The 16,716-nt window shown below is 40.7% G+C and overlaps 1 protein-coding gene across 5 annotated transcripts in view; it reads right to left on the reverse strand.

Annotated features, from left to right (window-relative positions):
- Positions 1–16,716, reverse strand: part of SPIDR (scaffold protein involved in DNA repair) — a 212,972-nt gene that overhangs the window by 24,325 nt on the left and 171,931 nt on the right. For all 5 annotated transcript variants that reach the window (XM_065831739.2, XM_071804140.1, XM_071804139.1 and 2 more), the window contains one exon: positions 5,209–5,367. In XM_065831739.2, the coding sequence (XP_065687811.1) occupies positions 5,209–5,367 (159 nt within the window). The remainder of the gene's footprint in view (positions 1–5,208; positions 5,368–16,716) is intronic.

A 16,716-nucleotide genomic window follows, 5' to 3' on the forward strand; every position in this document is an offset into this window, starting at 1 on the left:
TTCAGTCTTAATAATTAAGACCTCAAAAATAAAGCAATTCCTAGCCCTTTGTGAAAAATCTCCTTGCTCAAAACTAAAAAGAAATTCAGTAATAATTACCGAGACTGCATAAGCTTCAACTATTGAAAGACAAGCAATCCAAATATAAAGCTGCTACTGTAGGCTAGCTCTCCCTTTAATTGACTTACTAAGAAGACCTTACAGTGCACAAGCTATGCAACACTGTATTTTCTCAGACTTTAATAATAAAAGTGACAAAATCATAAAGTAAAAATCCGAGCCTACTAAACATACAGAAAGGAAGTGTTGCTGGCTTTTTTTCTATAAGTGTTTTTTAGATAGATGAAATAATTTTGTTGAATAAAGTTTTACATACTTTAATAACTCAGTTTTCTATAGTACATTAGAAATTACATATACTACATTAAAACATTGAAATTATAATATAAAATACTTTTGATTCAATATGGATATGCCTACACTATTCTCCAATGCTGGTTACTAAACAGCTTCATGACAGAAGCACTGAAGATACAAGCAGCAGTCTGTGCTTGTTGAAGAGAAGAAAACTGTGGAAAATACGTTAGTCTCTGACACATAAGTGGTCATCAAAAATAATTAAAAAGTAATGCAAATATTCAACATGTCAATGTGATTATAGAAATTATGCTTTAAATGAAACTGAACTTTTAACCGCAGCAATTATTGAAGCATTTTAGGACCTCAAAACCTCAGAGACGTGGGTGGCTCTTTTAGATGGCAGTCTCTTTGGAGGAGGGAAAACCAAAGGAAGGAAGTTATGATTTTCTTGCTCTGCGGAGCATTCTTGCTATTACATTTCCTGTCAACGTCCAGCCGTTGAAACACTTTCTCATATAGCAGTTAGCAATGGTCTTCTCTTCTGAGTGTAAAGGAAAAAGAAGATAAAGTATACGGTGAAGAGTAGAGGAAAAAGGAGAGAAAGAGAGAGAGAGGCCAGAGAAGTATGTGACTTAAATAAAAAGAAAAAAAAAAAAAGAAAGAAAGAAAACCCTCAGGCACAATAGTGACCAACACTACAGACAAACAGGGAGATTTCACACTTCACTGCCTAACATATTAAAGTTTCGAATGACAAACAACAGAAGCCAACTTTATTTGAAAATGCAGACATTTCTCAGAGAAACATTACACTGGTTGATGAACACAATATTCAGAGTCTACTTACTTTAGAGGGAAATGCAACAGGTAGCACAGCAAAATATTGTGGAACAACCTGCCATGAGTTAAAGGCTGGGTCATGTGCCAAAGATTATGAGTTGATGCATCCTTCAAAGTGTTTTACTCTACCCAACGTAAGTGTGGATTTTAACACTATCTACGCAACAGTCGCATCTTCTTTCGAAACTTTTAAAGCATTTTTTCAATTTAAGGACAAAATCAGTACTGACACCCGGCATTAATTATTTATGATGCTGAAGTATTTCTTCCTTCTCCCTCCATTTTTAAATTGGTGTAATCTTCCTGTTCTGCTGAATAGAAACTCTTCATATTTCTACCTTACAAGAAAGCATAAAGAGAAGCAGCAGGTAGGTCTGCTATACTCAGCAGTAAAACAACTCAGTGTTTGGCAAATCAGGTGAAAAGACACAAGTTGTCAAAATTCAAGTTATTATTCTGTGTGGAACTCCAGTCAGGTCTAAAAACATAAAATTAATATTTTTGTTGATAAAGACAGATACATAACTACAAAGTTTATCCAAGCTCATTGAAATTAATTTCTGTCAGGAAGCAGCAGACTGCGACAATTTATAGCTTATTTACTCCCAAGGCATTTTAGTGAGTGCTCAGCCCCTGCATCTAATTGCATCCATTTAGTTACTGGTTATACCGGACATACCTGAAACATGCCTTGGGATCTATTGAAACAGGGAGGTTACATCTCAGTTGTACTGCATACAGATTCTTAACCAAAATTTCTGCCTCCAGCAGTACACCATCAAAATCTCACTTCCTCTCTCTCAAGGGGCTGAATTTATAAGACTGACAGATGAGGCAGTGGGAGGATGAGAGAGAACAGACAACTCTAAGGAGCCAACACCACCAGTGGCAGATCAATGAGTGTTTTTCAGTCTTTTCTCTCTGAACCACCGTATCTTTCTTTTTTTCTACTGGTACTAAGTGTGTAGTTCAGGGAACAGCCATAGAAAGGGTAGGAGACAGGTATGAATGAGAGGGTGAACACGTGTCAAGAAACAGACACTGAACCACATAAGTGCTGTTAATTCAGCTGCAACAACACTGGATCCTACCTCATTCAACAGCCCCATGAAATGACTAGAAGAACTGCTGGAAAGAAAACCCTGAAGAAGCCATGGCAACTTTGCCGTGACTCAGTCCTACCCATCTGTCCTACAGGATTGCCAGAAATCGGACTGCAAAGGGCAACATCGCTTCTCTACGGGACTGCAAGGGCAAGGATTTCTTGCAGGGATGGTTTTAGGGGCTGTGTTTTATGTGGGGTATGGGACTCGCTCTGAAAACCGCCCAAATCAGTGAAAGACCTTCAAATGACCTAGTACGAGAGCCTAGTACTTGTTAAAGCATATGGGTATTCAAAAACAATATTCAACATTAACAGTGTTTCTCTCGATTTAGGATTACCATAATTCTAATTTTTCACAGGGTTGATCTTGGTCAAGGCAGGACATGGTTGTGTGAGTTCTTATCCCACTTTTCTTTGGAAAACAAGTGTTTTCTTATTGGGATAAGAAATGGGTTTAGGATTTTTTTAGCACATCTTACAGTACAGGTTCATTTCAAAGATCAAGTCAGGTTTACAGCCAGGTTTTTGCCTGGATGTAAAATAACCTTTATTATAGGTTTTTAGTCCTTGAACTGCAACTTCAGATTAAAACAGTGACATAAAATTTGCATTTAATGGAATGGATGATAGTACTTCACATACTTGATGATGGAAATGGATGATGGCCCGGAAAATTTTTTTCAACAGTAACAGTGGTCCATTGATGCAAAAAGTTTGAGAACCTCTTGTATCTGTTAAAAGAAAATCTCCTCTGTCTCAGAGAGTGACTGAGGAAGCACTCTGTCTCTTTAAGAACGACTGCCATCCATATGACTGTGGGACAACATGCACGTTGGGATCTTACTAGCCATTCCTGGCTTTCTCCAGATCATGTGCTTCAAAGGCACAGAAAAAAAGAATAGTCATGACTTTTCCCTCATATTTCCTACATTTTATTCCCTTTTATCCATTTTAAAAGCCACTGCCAGACTGCAGGAAACAAACAGTTTAAAAGCCATCTCCTTCCAAAAAAAAGGCAGCAGTTCTTTCTAGCAGGGCAAACCACATAGTTCTTATTCACTCATGTGTTGCGAGCCAAGGTTGGGCACTCACAGGCATATCCCATCATGTGCTTGGATACAACACTGGCTCTGGAAACCCATTTATCCAGTGGCAATGAGTTCTACAGTCTAATTATGCTTTGTGTGCATAAGTACTCCCTTATATTCATTTCAGCTATAGCTTTATTGTGGTTTCCATCACACCTAGAATGACACAAAACGTGTCCCAACACTTAAAAGTAATAACAAGCTATAAAGCAGAACTTAGGCTAAAACAATTAAGGAAAACATAACCCCCTGAACAATTCCCCCACCCACCCATCTTGTACAATGAAATCACGTTTTAACCACTGCACTGTCCCTGAAGCTACACCAGCCTCTTTCTTTTAATGTTTCCTAGCAGGGTTACCACCAGCACAGCTCCAGCTGAGCCACCAGCATTTTCAGCAGAGTATCTTCTAATCTTCCTCAGAATAGCCAGAAGTAAGTTACTGCTGCTTTGAAACACAATTTACATTAGAAAAGTCTGTCTCTTATTAGTTAGGCCGAGTACTGGAAACACCAGCAGCCAGTTGTAAAACTTCATTTGTATCCAGAATTCCAAAGCCATTATTTAATTTGTTTGGAAAAAATGTAACTAGAAAAAAAGCCAACAAAATAATTAAATAAGAAGACGTGTTTGTTATTAAAGCTCCATAAAAATGCAAGTAGGCTTGAAATCCAAAGGATCTGAAAATTAACACTGCAAGTACATAAAAAGAAAAGCATACTGAATAGGGCTGGCTGGAAAACAACAATTCCATTTTGCTAAACATTTAAAGGCTTTGAAATTTGTTTTTGTTCCAATACGAAACAAAAATGAGGCTTTCTGAACATTTTCATGAAACGAGGATGAGAGAGAGAGTATTCACTCCCTCTGGACCTGAAAAAAATCTTCCGAAGAAAACTGTCTCCAAAATAGATAATGTTTCCATGAAACACTCTGGTTTTGATGAAACAGCATTTTTCAACAGGGAAAAAAAAGTGTCAGCAGAAATATCATAGCCATTCTAATAGCAAAGGCTTATCTAGATCGGATGCTTGTATGAATAAATTATGTTGAGAATTGAACCAATCTAATTATATTTATATAGGTCCCCATGTGAACACCGTGTCACTTTCCTTAGAAAGATACTCTGTAAGATACTTGATCTATTGAATTACTTTTCTTGATTAAAGATATTTTATTTTATTCAAAGAACGCAAAAGAAATCACAGAATAAGCAAAATCTGAGAGGTATCATAAGTCAATTTGTTACTTATCCAGGGGGATTTTTCTATAAGCCTGTGGACATTCTTATTTCAAAATAAGAATGGCCTTATGATTTGCAGGATTTTAAGGTTTGGGGTTTTTTTTAAAGAAACATAAACTGTGTTTCTAAGACCATACAGATGTAACTGAATTAAGGTCTTTTATACTAAGGGAAAGTCTGTGCTTGAAACTTCAAGCCATACTGGGCAGTATTGTAGAAAAACATAATGTACTGAACAGTTCTTTAATGAAAGGGAGGTGAACTAGTGTTTTTCAGTCTTTAAATCTACTGAAGAGGAAGAAAACACTCATATTTTATGAAATATTGCATATGGCAATTCTTCTCTATTCCTTTCTCTGCTAAGTGTGTATTTCTGTGTTAACTTATTTACGCTCTTTTTAGAGTATGGTTGGCTCAAGTTCTATTGGATGCCCCAGAAAAGGCAATGAGGACATTTAAGCGAACAAAGCCAGATTAAGTTGTTTCAAAAAATATTGATAACAGAAATAAAAAGGCAGATCACCTCTGCCTGCCACGGCACGCAACACATTCTGCCGCAAATTGTTCTCACCTTCCTCTTGTAGTTCTTTGCAAAATTTTCATTCCAGCTAAGCAGCAGGATTTTCCTTCCCACCTCCTGCAGTACTGCTCAATGTCTTCTGCAGAGCTCAGGGACTGCAACTGCACTTCGCTGAACATCCCATAGGCGTCCTGGACAAGGAGGCACAACCTGCAAAACATTCCTCCGTTACTCCCTGCCTCCTGTTCATAACAAAAGAGTTCGTCAATTTAGGAAAATCATATTACAAGCTTCAGGACAGGGCTTATTCTCTACCATATCTGGAGAATTCCTACCAAATAATGTATCAATAAACAAAACCAACACCATCAAAGACTTTTTTTTCTGTATATTTTCAGGAGGTAACAAGACCACGAAATAGAGAAGCATGACTGAAAAAAAAACGTAAAGGGCTTCCACGGGGTATTAGATAAACTAACTGTCGTGCACTGTGTGGTTTGTGTACTTACAAAAAGAAGATTGAGTTTTTGCCTTACTTGAAGTGAATTCTGCAATGCAGACAGAGCAATGATGCAAGCATATATGCATGTACATCAATGCAAAAATTCTGCCTAGAAGTAAACAAGGCAACATATTTCACAAGTAATAATCACCAACACTGAAACTGGCAAAGCAAACATTAGGTTTTCTATAACATTTTTATAAGAGTCCTTAGGATGCAAAAAAGAGTGAAATGTCAATTTTTATTAAAAACAAACCAAAAACAACAACATGAAACTGCAGATTAGCATATTCAGTATTGGGTATGAAGAAGCCCAGAGGAACTATTTTAAGGAGGTAATTAAAGAACCTGTTAAACAAACAACTTGATTAAAGTAATCTATGCAAGTAGGGTCTGTAGGGCTGGGAAATATCACTGAACCAACTTGCTGGTATTTCAAAAAGATATTACTGTCATAGCAGATACGGCAAAATCAGTGGATGTCATATATTTAGATAGTCAAAAATGCATTTCACAAGATTCTGCACCTGAGATGAGCAGCCACGATAGCATGAGTCACACTGTGATGGGTTTAATTGCCCCAGAAAGAGACAGTTAAGCATGGAAACTTTTCAAAGGGAGACAAAAGCTACCTTTGAGGGTAGCACATGCATCTTTATTTCTAAATAAAACTCAGGGGTGCACTAGGTAGCAGAATCCGGCTCATTTCAAAGGTACCTGGCAAAAGTACCTCCCCAGAGCAGCACCACTGTTCACAGCAAGCTGACTCCCACTGCTTTTGCAGGACTTCATATAACATACTATATGCATCCTGAAAGCATTCAACAGTAGTCATTATATCTTTATAAAACACATTTTAAATTAAATGAGCTCCCAAATTTTGCTGGAAGAAATCCAAGTATTTTTTCACAGGGAAGCTTAGGTACATGGAAGATCAGTAATCACAGTTTCCTTTTTCATTATGAACTGTTTAACTCCAGCTTACACCCTTGAGAGGGCTGGATTTGACACAGGTTGCAACTCCAAAGCATTTCAGACATCAGCAGCTGTGCTAGCATCAGCTGAGAGACCTCATTTTTCAGATTCTGGTGCTGGTTTTGAGGACCAGGGAGTGGTAGGATAAACACTAACAAAGGCTCCCGTATTTCCCCCGTTATCTCTGGCTACAAGGGTCTCACACAAAGTCTTCACCAGGCAAAGAAATCTGAAGTACAATTCCTCCACCACCTGCCAAAGTTCAGAAGTTCTTTAGAGCTGTGACACACTGCTTCTACCCTCAGCAATGATCAACAGGAGGAAACCACACGCTGCTGTGATATGTAGGCTGGAAGGATATGTACCCTGACCTCTGGGATGAGTAGCGTTCGCATCCTAGAAAGTGGGTGACATTTAGCAGTATAAACCTGTGTCTTTAACAGCTTTGTCACTCTTTATATTTTCTATGTAAACCAACCCATGAGATCATTTCTGGATTTGCACCACAAAGTGATCCCCAACTCAACTGAACAAAGACTGATGAGCCATGAACACGACAGCCCAGAAGAAGAAGAACTACAGCTGCTCAACGCTTTCCATGTCAGGACTTTGCAGCCGGTTAAAAACTCTCCCGAGTTTTAACTGATTGGACTAAAACGCCTCATGCTATTGTTTTGCTTGGAAAAACAGAGCTAACACACTCTGGAAATTTCTGAAAATCAGATTGAAGGGAACAGGAAAAACAAAGCAAACAGTTTTGCCTATGTTAACAAAACATCCAGTGACTGTTAATTGTGAGAAATTAGGCCTTTGTATCTTGGAGCAAGCAAGGGCCAACCGAGTTAGCATTTCATATCTGATCAGTTCAGCAGTCTCTTAACTGATCACTGGAATTTCTCATATCTTTAGTGAGCCATAACTGAATGCAAGTAAGTCTCAGACTAGCTGGCACCAGGCTCATATTAAGTCCTCTGGGACAGGTTAATTGCCCAAATAAAATTAGCTTGGTTGGTGCCAAACACATCAGTCACTAAAAGTGCATTTTCCCAGTCCTTTTAAGACAAGCAAAGAGATGGCTGCTGTCAGACATGGGAGTCTCAAATCCCCACATCTCTGGCTGCATATTTCCATCCCTTTGTGGTGGCAGCATTAATGGTTAGGAGAGGAAACTGATCTGACTGAAAAAAAAAATCTGTAGCCAAATAATCATCATCAAATCAGCTCCTTGAAAATAAACTCTGTAGAAGTGAACTCCTGTTTGCATGGAGTACCACTCCTAGACAAGGACGTATTTTCCAAGACAGGATGAGGAAGCTGAAGCTTCCACTCCAGCTGTCTGGTGTATGCAGCACAACATCCCAGGTCATATGATGGGAGAATGGTCCTCATATGACCAAGAAAACATACAGAAGTAAAGAAAGAACTGGGTAACTCTTTTATCACTAATGTTCCTATTAACATTAGTAACACATTCATGAGTATTGGCATCATGAAGAAACACAGAGCTGCAGAACCTCTTGCACCAAACCCCAAGTACTTTTGCTCTGCTAGGACCATAGATCTGAGCAGACATCCACTACACTATACTTGCTCTAACAGCATCCAAAAGGTATTCAAGATTTTAAAATGAAATGTGTATATTGACTCACTTGGAAGACAGAATTTCATAAATAACCTCCAGTTATCCAACTGCAGACTGAGAAAAGGAATATCCCAAACTGATGCTATGAAAAGAACTTAACAGATGCATGTTCCCTGCTTCAGCATACTTATAAAACAGTATGAATGAATGATGACAAAATCTTGAAATACTCTCAACACCATTTGATCTGTCTCACACAGGTTTAGTTGGTAATGCTATACATATTTAATGATGACTGACAACTGATTTTCCTACTTTATGACTACCATTAAATAAGCTGAACCCCACAACAGGCTCAGCAATGCATTTGGAGAACTAATCTCACATTTGGGGGCAGACTTTTTAACATGAGGAAGACAGTGAGGGTGGTGAAACACTGGCACAGGTTGCCCAGAGAGGCAGGAGATGCCCCATCCCTGGAAACATTCCAGGCCAGGCTGGATGGGGCTCTGAACAACCTGATCTAGTTGAAGACGTCCCTGCTCATTGCAGGGGGGGGTAGACTATATGACCTTTGAAAGTCCCTTCCAATCCAAATCATTCTATGATTCTATGAAAGTGGTTCTGTTCTTGATGGATTTTGCACACACTGTTAGCATCACTCACAGTAGTTCAGTGGCTTTCAGAGGCTGTTGATTAATAGCCTTAACTTCCTCACTGGCATTGTTTTTTTCCTTGATTTCACTTCATTCCGAGAAAAGTGCATTTGTATTATTTTCCCATGTTAGTGTTGCTCTCATATTGCAGAAAAATGTTCTTGCAAATTAAGCTTTAGCAGCAAGTATGACTGTGATTAAAGCAATGGTTTGTCCCATGATTTTTCCCCCCTTTGAAGCTCACTACTAGGATGAAAACCCACATCTAAATTATGAGACAAACTGCAAATCCAGAATGAGTATTTGCCCCCAGGAATTCAGCATTTACATTTTGTGCACATCTACCACAAATACTTTTTTTTTTTCCATAAAATGTGGTGTTTGTATTGAATCAGTTAATCAATCAAAACATACCTTTACCACTGCCTTGTCAGTATGCATAGTAGCGAACTGTTGTTAAAAAGGGCAAGATCACCATTTTTATCAACAGTGTTCATGTAGGGAGGAAAAAATGCCTTGGACATTTTTGGACAATAGGATGCAACCCTGGGTAAGACTTGAGATTAAAACATGATTTGGAAACTTAAATTTCTCATGCAAATTCACTCCAGAAGCAAGGGGTAGCAGGAAAGCCAGCAGAGGAGTGAGTGTGGGAGATGCCAGACTAAGGGAAAGGTGAAGTATGAGTCACTGGTAATAACAAAGGGGGCGAAGATAGGGAATGATAAGTAAGCAGAGATTAGCCTTTTTTTTCTTACTTTTTTTTTTTTTTTTAAGTAATGACACAGTAAGTCTCATTCAAATGCTTGGGAAGATTTTGTTAATTTGCTAATAGCCAGGAGCAAGGATGAGGGCTGGAAGAAGATGGGTCTGATTACTCTGCATTATTTCTATGACTGTGCTGATCTTCAGGAGAAAATGTCTCCCAGTAGAAATCTGGAGAGGATTACAGGATTACTCTGCCATGCTCTTCTCCTAGTTAGTCACTCCTCATGGATAAAGGGTAAAACCTTCTTCTACTGTTACTTTTTTTATGCATGGAAAATCATGTCTCTCCACACTATTGCTTTGCATTGAGCAGCTGACTTCTTGGAGAGGTGAGTGCAACAAAAACCTTCTTCAGCTTTGGTCACCTCCAGCCTCCTCAGCAGCTAGTGGAAAAGAATAAGAAAACAAAGATCTGCCTGCAGAGATGAGAGCGCACGGAGGCCAGAACTGACTGATGACACAGGGATTGCCTTTACTGAGTCTTGTGAAAACAAGCAGCAGAAATTTGTCACGAGCAGATCTTAACTAACAAATAATTGTTTTACCCTTGGGCAGAAGGACAACCATGTGGCCCACAGCAGCTTTTCCCCATGCGTAGCTAAACTCTGCAGTACAGCAGGAGGAGCGGGATAACCAGGCAAACGCCACCACCTTCACCATGCTCGGCAGGGACTTCATTAGTTACTCTTTCTTTGGAAGGCAGGGAAAGAGGAGAATGGGGAAATGCCTGAAAACTAGTTGAATTGTATTAGATCTGATATTTGCTCATCCTTTATCTTAACCATCCAAGAGACAGCTGCTGCTGCTTTGTTTGTCAGAAGGACCTCTTATCTCTTTGAGGTGCGGTCCTCGCAGAGGCATAAAGCACGCGTACATAAACACACATAAACAAAAACCCCCTCTCTCCCTTAATCACCAGCGGCACAACACTACCTACACAACGCCAATTCAGCAACTTGTCTGGTCAAGTCTCAAGGTGGAGCTGATTCACTCCTGCTAATATGGCTCAGATTCAGATTGCAACCTGCAGGACACCACCCTACCGGGATTCAATTTATCCCTACCTTATGCACTCCTTGCTTTCACCATACCCATATTATTTCTGAAAAATCAAAGCTCAAGCCACAGCTCTAAACACAGAGGGAACAACGATCCAACTCCCCCACTCCCTCATAACACTAGAAGGGTTTTCCTATTAAAAGCACTGTATTCACCAGATCAAAAACTGCTTCATGTTCCCTTTTGAAAACTACGTACCCACTGTAGCAGTCTTTAGGGAGACGCAAGATTCAGAGTTTTCTGCTTAAAATCCATGTGATTTGCTGCCAGTAAATAGTGACTGAAGCTCTAAAGAGCACAACTATGGATTCACCAATACAAATGAAAAATAATGGTGACAATGACTAACCCCTTCTATGCATGGTTGCTGAGGTACATAGGTAGAGAGGAAAACATAAGCACCCCTGCTTCCAGTTTATAAGGGGAATGTCAAGTTCAAAGAAGAATCCTGGTCATAATTCCTTCCAAGTGCAGACGACTGGAACACCCCTCCTATGAGAACAGGCTGAGAGAGCTGGGATTGTTCAGCCTAGAGAAGGCTCCAGGGAGACCTTATTGTGGCCTTTGAGCACATAAAAGGGGCATATAAGAAAGATGGGGACAGATTTTTCAGCAGGGCCTGTTGTGATAGGACAAGGAGTAATGGTTTAAAACTAAAAGAGGGGAGATTCAGTCTAGATGCAAGGAAGAAATTTTTTACACTGAGGGTGGTGAAACACTGGCAAAAGTTGCCCAAAGAGGTGGTAGATGCCCCATCCCTGGAGACATTCCAGGCCAGGCTGGACAGGGCTCTGAACAACCTGATCTAGTTGAAGATGTCCCTGCTCGTTGCAGGGGGGCTGGACTGGATGAACTTTAAAGGTCCCTTCCAACCCAAACTATTCTGTGATTCTACGCTTCTAGCACCCAGGCTGATGATCTGGTTTCAAGCACTGAGACGACCCAAATGGCAACAACTTGCTTTGAAAATGGGAGGTTTAAAATTAACCACAGCTGCAAGAATTATAAACTCCCAATCAATCTGAAACTTGTATGGGATTTGCTACTCCAGCTAGATCCCTGTAAGACAATGGGGCCTGATGGGATTCATCCAAGGGTACTTAAAGAGCTGGCTGATATCATAGCGAGATCTGTCTCCATGATTTTTCAACGGTCCTCGGTATCTGGAGAGGTCCCAGTTGACCAGAAGTTGGCAAATGTGGTCCATGTCTTCAAGAAGGGCAACAGGGATGACTCTGGCAACTACAGACCTGTCAGTCTCACTTCTATGCCTGGCAAAATCATGGAGAAGATTATTCTGGGAGTTATTGAAAAACACCTGAACGACAAAGCAGTCATTGGTCCCAGCCAGCACAGCTTTCAAAGGGAAAGTCTTGCTTGATCAACTTAATTTTGTTCTATGACAAGGTTTCTCACCTAGTTGACCAAGGGAAGCCTGTCAATGTGATAGTTTTGGATTTCAGTAAAGCCTTTGATACTGTCCCTCACAGTATCCTCCTGGACAAGTTGTCCAGCATACAGCTGGATAAACACAGAATGCAGTGGGTGAGCAACTGGCTGACGGACTGGGCTCAAAGGGTTCTAGTAAATGGGGTTATGTCAGGCTGGTGACCAGTCACTAGTGGGGTTCCACAGGGATCCATCTTAGGCCCAGCACTCTTCAGTGTCTTCATAAATGACTTGAACATGGGACTTGCTGGAATACTAAGTTTGCTGATTACAAAAATTTAGAAGGAGTCATTGATACTCTAGAGGGCAGAGAGGCACAAATTGGAGAAATTGGAAAACTGGGCAATCACCAACCATATGAAGTTTAACAAGAGCAAGTGCCAGATTTTGCACCTGAGACGCGGCAACCTTGGCTGTACATACAGACTGAGGAACGAGATGCTGGAAAGCAACTCTGTGGGGGTTCTGGTCAATGGCAAGTTGAACATGAGCCAACAGTGTGCCCTGGCAGCCAAGAGGGAAACCGTGTCCTGGGTGCATCCAGCACAGCATTGTCAGCCGGGCAAGGGAGGTGATTGTCCTGCTCTGCTCTGCACTGGTGCAGCATCATCTGTAGCACTGGGTGCAGTTCTGGGCGCCACAGGATAGAAAAGATATTAAGCTGCTAGAGAGTGTCCGGAAGAGGCTACAAAGTTGGTGAAGGGTTTGGAGAGGAAGCCGTAGGAGGAACAGCTAAAGACACTTGGTTTGTTCAGCCTGGAGGAGACTGAGGGGAGATCTCATCGTGGCTACAGCTTCCTCACACGGGGAAGAGGAGGAGCAGGCGCTGATCTCTTCTCTCTGGAGACCAGTGACAGAACCCGAGGGAATGGCAGGAAGATGTGCCAGGGGAGGTTTAGGTTGGACATAAGGAAAAGGTTCTTCACCCAGAGGGTGGTGAAACACTGGAACAGGCTCCCCAGGGAGGTGTCACGGGTCCAAGCCTGACAGTGTTCAAGAAGAGACTGGACAACACCCTCAGACACATGGTGTGAACTGTGGGGTTGTCATATGCAGGGACAGGAGTTGGACTCGATGATCCTTATAGGTCCCTTCCAACTCAGGGCATTCTACGATTCTACTGAAAAGTGGAGCTTGCGATCATTTAAGTTCTTGTTCGGCAGTTGTGGAAGGCTCCAGAAGGAGAGAAAGGAGAAGGCTGTTCAGGAGTGCTGGACCTGGCAGAGCAGGAGCAGCGCACACACTTAAACACCAGACACTCTGGTTCCCTCCAGCAAGAGACAGGCTGACCTTGCAGAAGTATTGGTGGAAACTGCACATGTGACAGGAGTATCACCAGGGCAATCAAATCTTATCTCAGCATCTCAAACAGAAAATATTTTGCAGAGGCCTCCCTCGTGTCAGGAAAGGAATCTTTTCTTTGCAGGCAACTCTTAGCATGTGAATATTTATATAACACGCTTTGCAATAACTCACTACAGTAACTATACCAAGCCCATCATTTTGGATTTTCCTCGGTTTTCCTTACATTTTTATGCATGTGTTAAAAAAAAAAAAAAAAAAAAAATAGTAAGAGCGGTTATAAAATAACTGTTCCTTATTTTTATTCACTTCCTTGAATAGTCACTTACTTCAATACAAACTGGAAAATCAAATGCAACTTTCACAATGTCTTGCATGAATCCCTGCCTGTTGATCGCTTTTTCCATTTCTTCATTCAGTTTAATCCTTCCACCTACTATTTTCTGTCTATGACCTGAGGAAGCAGCAATTCTGTGGGAAATGGCTTTTGTGCGTAGGAAGAGACCTGCATGAGCCAAACATATCAGCAGGGCTCCCTTCTTAATGCAGAACATGCATGCAGAGAATGGAGCTCCACCGCTCTGTAAATGTTCCCACTCGAAACATGGAACACCACCTGCCTGGTGGGAACTATGTACAGCTTCTTGGGAACGGGTGTAGCACAAAACCAGACAGCTTTTCATACTTGCAATGACAACCATGGCTTCACACGTGACTTTTTTTTTCAGCATAAACCATTTCTTCTACAAAGTTTTCATGTGGCACCAAATGAACTTTTTAAACTCCCCATTTGAGGCTGTTTCTAAGTGCACTTTCAAAGTAAACTGCTGATGTGTGTGTTTTATTTGTACACAGAATTTTACTCAAAAGTAAACAAGACATTTAAAACCATAAAAAGACATTCCTGACATCCACTCAAACATAATCTGGAGCCTAAGCTAAAATTTCAAGGAGTTACGGAGTTGCATTTGAGAAATATTTTCAGTATCAGCCGGTAGCTTCACTTATCTCAGATTCATAAACAAATATTGAAGCTGTTCTATATTAATATTTCAAATCCAAGCTCATTGTGCCACGTAAGTAAAAATTTATAGTGATGGTTGGTTTGGAAGACACAGAAAAATAACTTTCTAAGTATTGCCTAAAAGTTTGTATAAAGGTTCAGCTGCGAAAAACCAGCAAGTCTTTCCTCCCTCCCGATCCCCCAGGCATCTCCCCCACACAACACGACGCTGCACGTAATTTACGGTCCTTCTGCTAACATCCATTCCGTACAGTTTGTTATGTAAATACAAACAATTTTGGGTGGTAACAAAACAGCAGGCACATCAGATCATCCCAGCTTGTTTCGGACTCACTATGCTGTTAATTGTAGTTGGTAAAAAAAAAAATAATGATGCACACACTCCTCAGGTTCCTCAGTTCCTTCAGAATGGAATCCCTCGACAATCCCTTGGTTCTTTCAGTATACAATGCAGAGTAAACATTATTTTCCCGTATGTCATGATCTACTAATCAAGAGCAAAAATCTACATTTAAGAAACCTACAGGCTCAGATGAAAACTGCAAGTCTCTCTAATGGATGATCTCCAGTAGAAAATTCATGTTCCAAATATAACGTGTAATTACCACCCAGTCATTTAAAATACTTATCTATGAATCTGAGGAGGGGTTCTTTGTTTATTTTCTTTAATCTTAAGACTTGGTAATTATTGTTTTGGCATTTGAGATTTCCAACAGTCGGCGAGGTGCTGCCAAAAGATCTTCTCTTGCAAGGTGCTCAGCACCCTCCTTTCCAAGAAAATCAGCATTCAACTGCTGGTTCTGGCAACATTTTGCATCATCTTTGCCACATTATACTTCCTCCACTCCTCGGTTCCTTATACCTAAAAATCACAATAAAAGCCCTATCTTCAAAGGGTGAACTGAAAGCAACAGCTGAATAACAGTGGTATCTAGGAGGGCAGGTCTACAAAGTGTATTCTGTGTGCTAGATCCCATTTGAGCTAGAGGAGGAGGCTATATATATATATCTGTATGTATGTCTGCATGTATATATGGAGAGAAGGCTTCCATGCAGTATCTACCCATTTCTTCCATGTTACCGGGCTTAGATAGCTCTCAAGTCCCACTGCAAAACCCATGGCAAGGTCTTTACAAAATTACAGCATCTGGAATGAAGCAAGAATACTGCAGTAGCAGTACCAGGGTCGCTTATCTTTCAAGACCGTATTATTTGTGGATTCACCAGATTTACTTCTGAACCACATAGGCAATGAATGTGATTCTAGAAGACTGAATTAAAAAAAAAGAAAAAAAAAAAGAAAAAAAGGAACACAAATAAAAAAAACCCAATGTGAAGTGAGTATTAAAAAAAGTAACTGTCCATTCAGCAGGCACAGAACATCCTAAAACACATTCTTAGTAGTATATCATTGCACATGTGCTTCCCCAGTGCATGTGAAGGGTAAATGAAATGTAATAACACTGCAGGACTTCTTACAGAGCTGTGTCTGTATTTAATAAGACATTCTGCTGTTTCAATGCCACATCATCCCACCGAATTAGTACAAAAAGATAATATTAACTGAAATAAAAGGCAGGATAAAGAGCAAAGAAGAAAAGCAGAAGAAGTGATATCACGGGGCTCCCGCCCTGGCAGAAAGGCAATTTTCCACTCCTTTTTGCAGGGTCTGCCGTTGCTGTTTTTCACTCAGCTGTTTGTCCCTGCTCCTGCGGCTGCCTTTCCTAGGTGTGTTTCTAAATGCGGGAGAGGGAGCGTGTTTGTGTGTGCGCCTCGCGTGTTTACCAGAGCGGTGGTAGCAGTTCTCAGCAGTCCACCGAGAGTTCTAGGAAACGGCCCCTGTTATTTTATTCTGGGTCAGTGTCAGCTCATGTCAGGCAGTAAAGATCAGTCAGGACAGCTCGCTCCATCTCGCAGTCCTGGCCAGAGGCCTCAATGGGAGAGGGGAAGGGAGCGAGCAGCGAGTGGGCGGAGAGCCTTCCCAGCACTCTACCAACCACCGCACGAGGAATTATGATAAACACCGCTCTGGAAACCAGATACAACAGTACATTGTGTTCTTCTTCGGAAAAACAACCAGACTTCGGCTCACTTAAAGTAAACAGTTAATCCTGTTTATCCTTTTTTTTTTTTCTTTCTTGATGAGTTGTTAACAGAACAATCTCTTCTGCACACCAAATAAGAGATCTGTCCCTTCAAGGAAAAAAAAAATCAATTTGATATGTAAGCTTTCTACTATCGG

The sequence above is a fragment of the Patagioenas fasciata genome, chromosome 2 (assembly GCF_037038585.1).
Source record: "Patagioenas fasciata isolate bPatFas1 chromosome 2, bPatFas1.hap1, whole genome shotgun sequence".
In the NCBI taxonomy this organism is placed as follows: Eukaryota; Metazoa; Chordata; class Aves; order Columbiformes; family Columbidae; genus Patagioenas; species Patagioenas fasciata.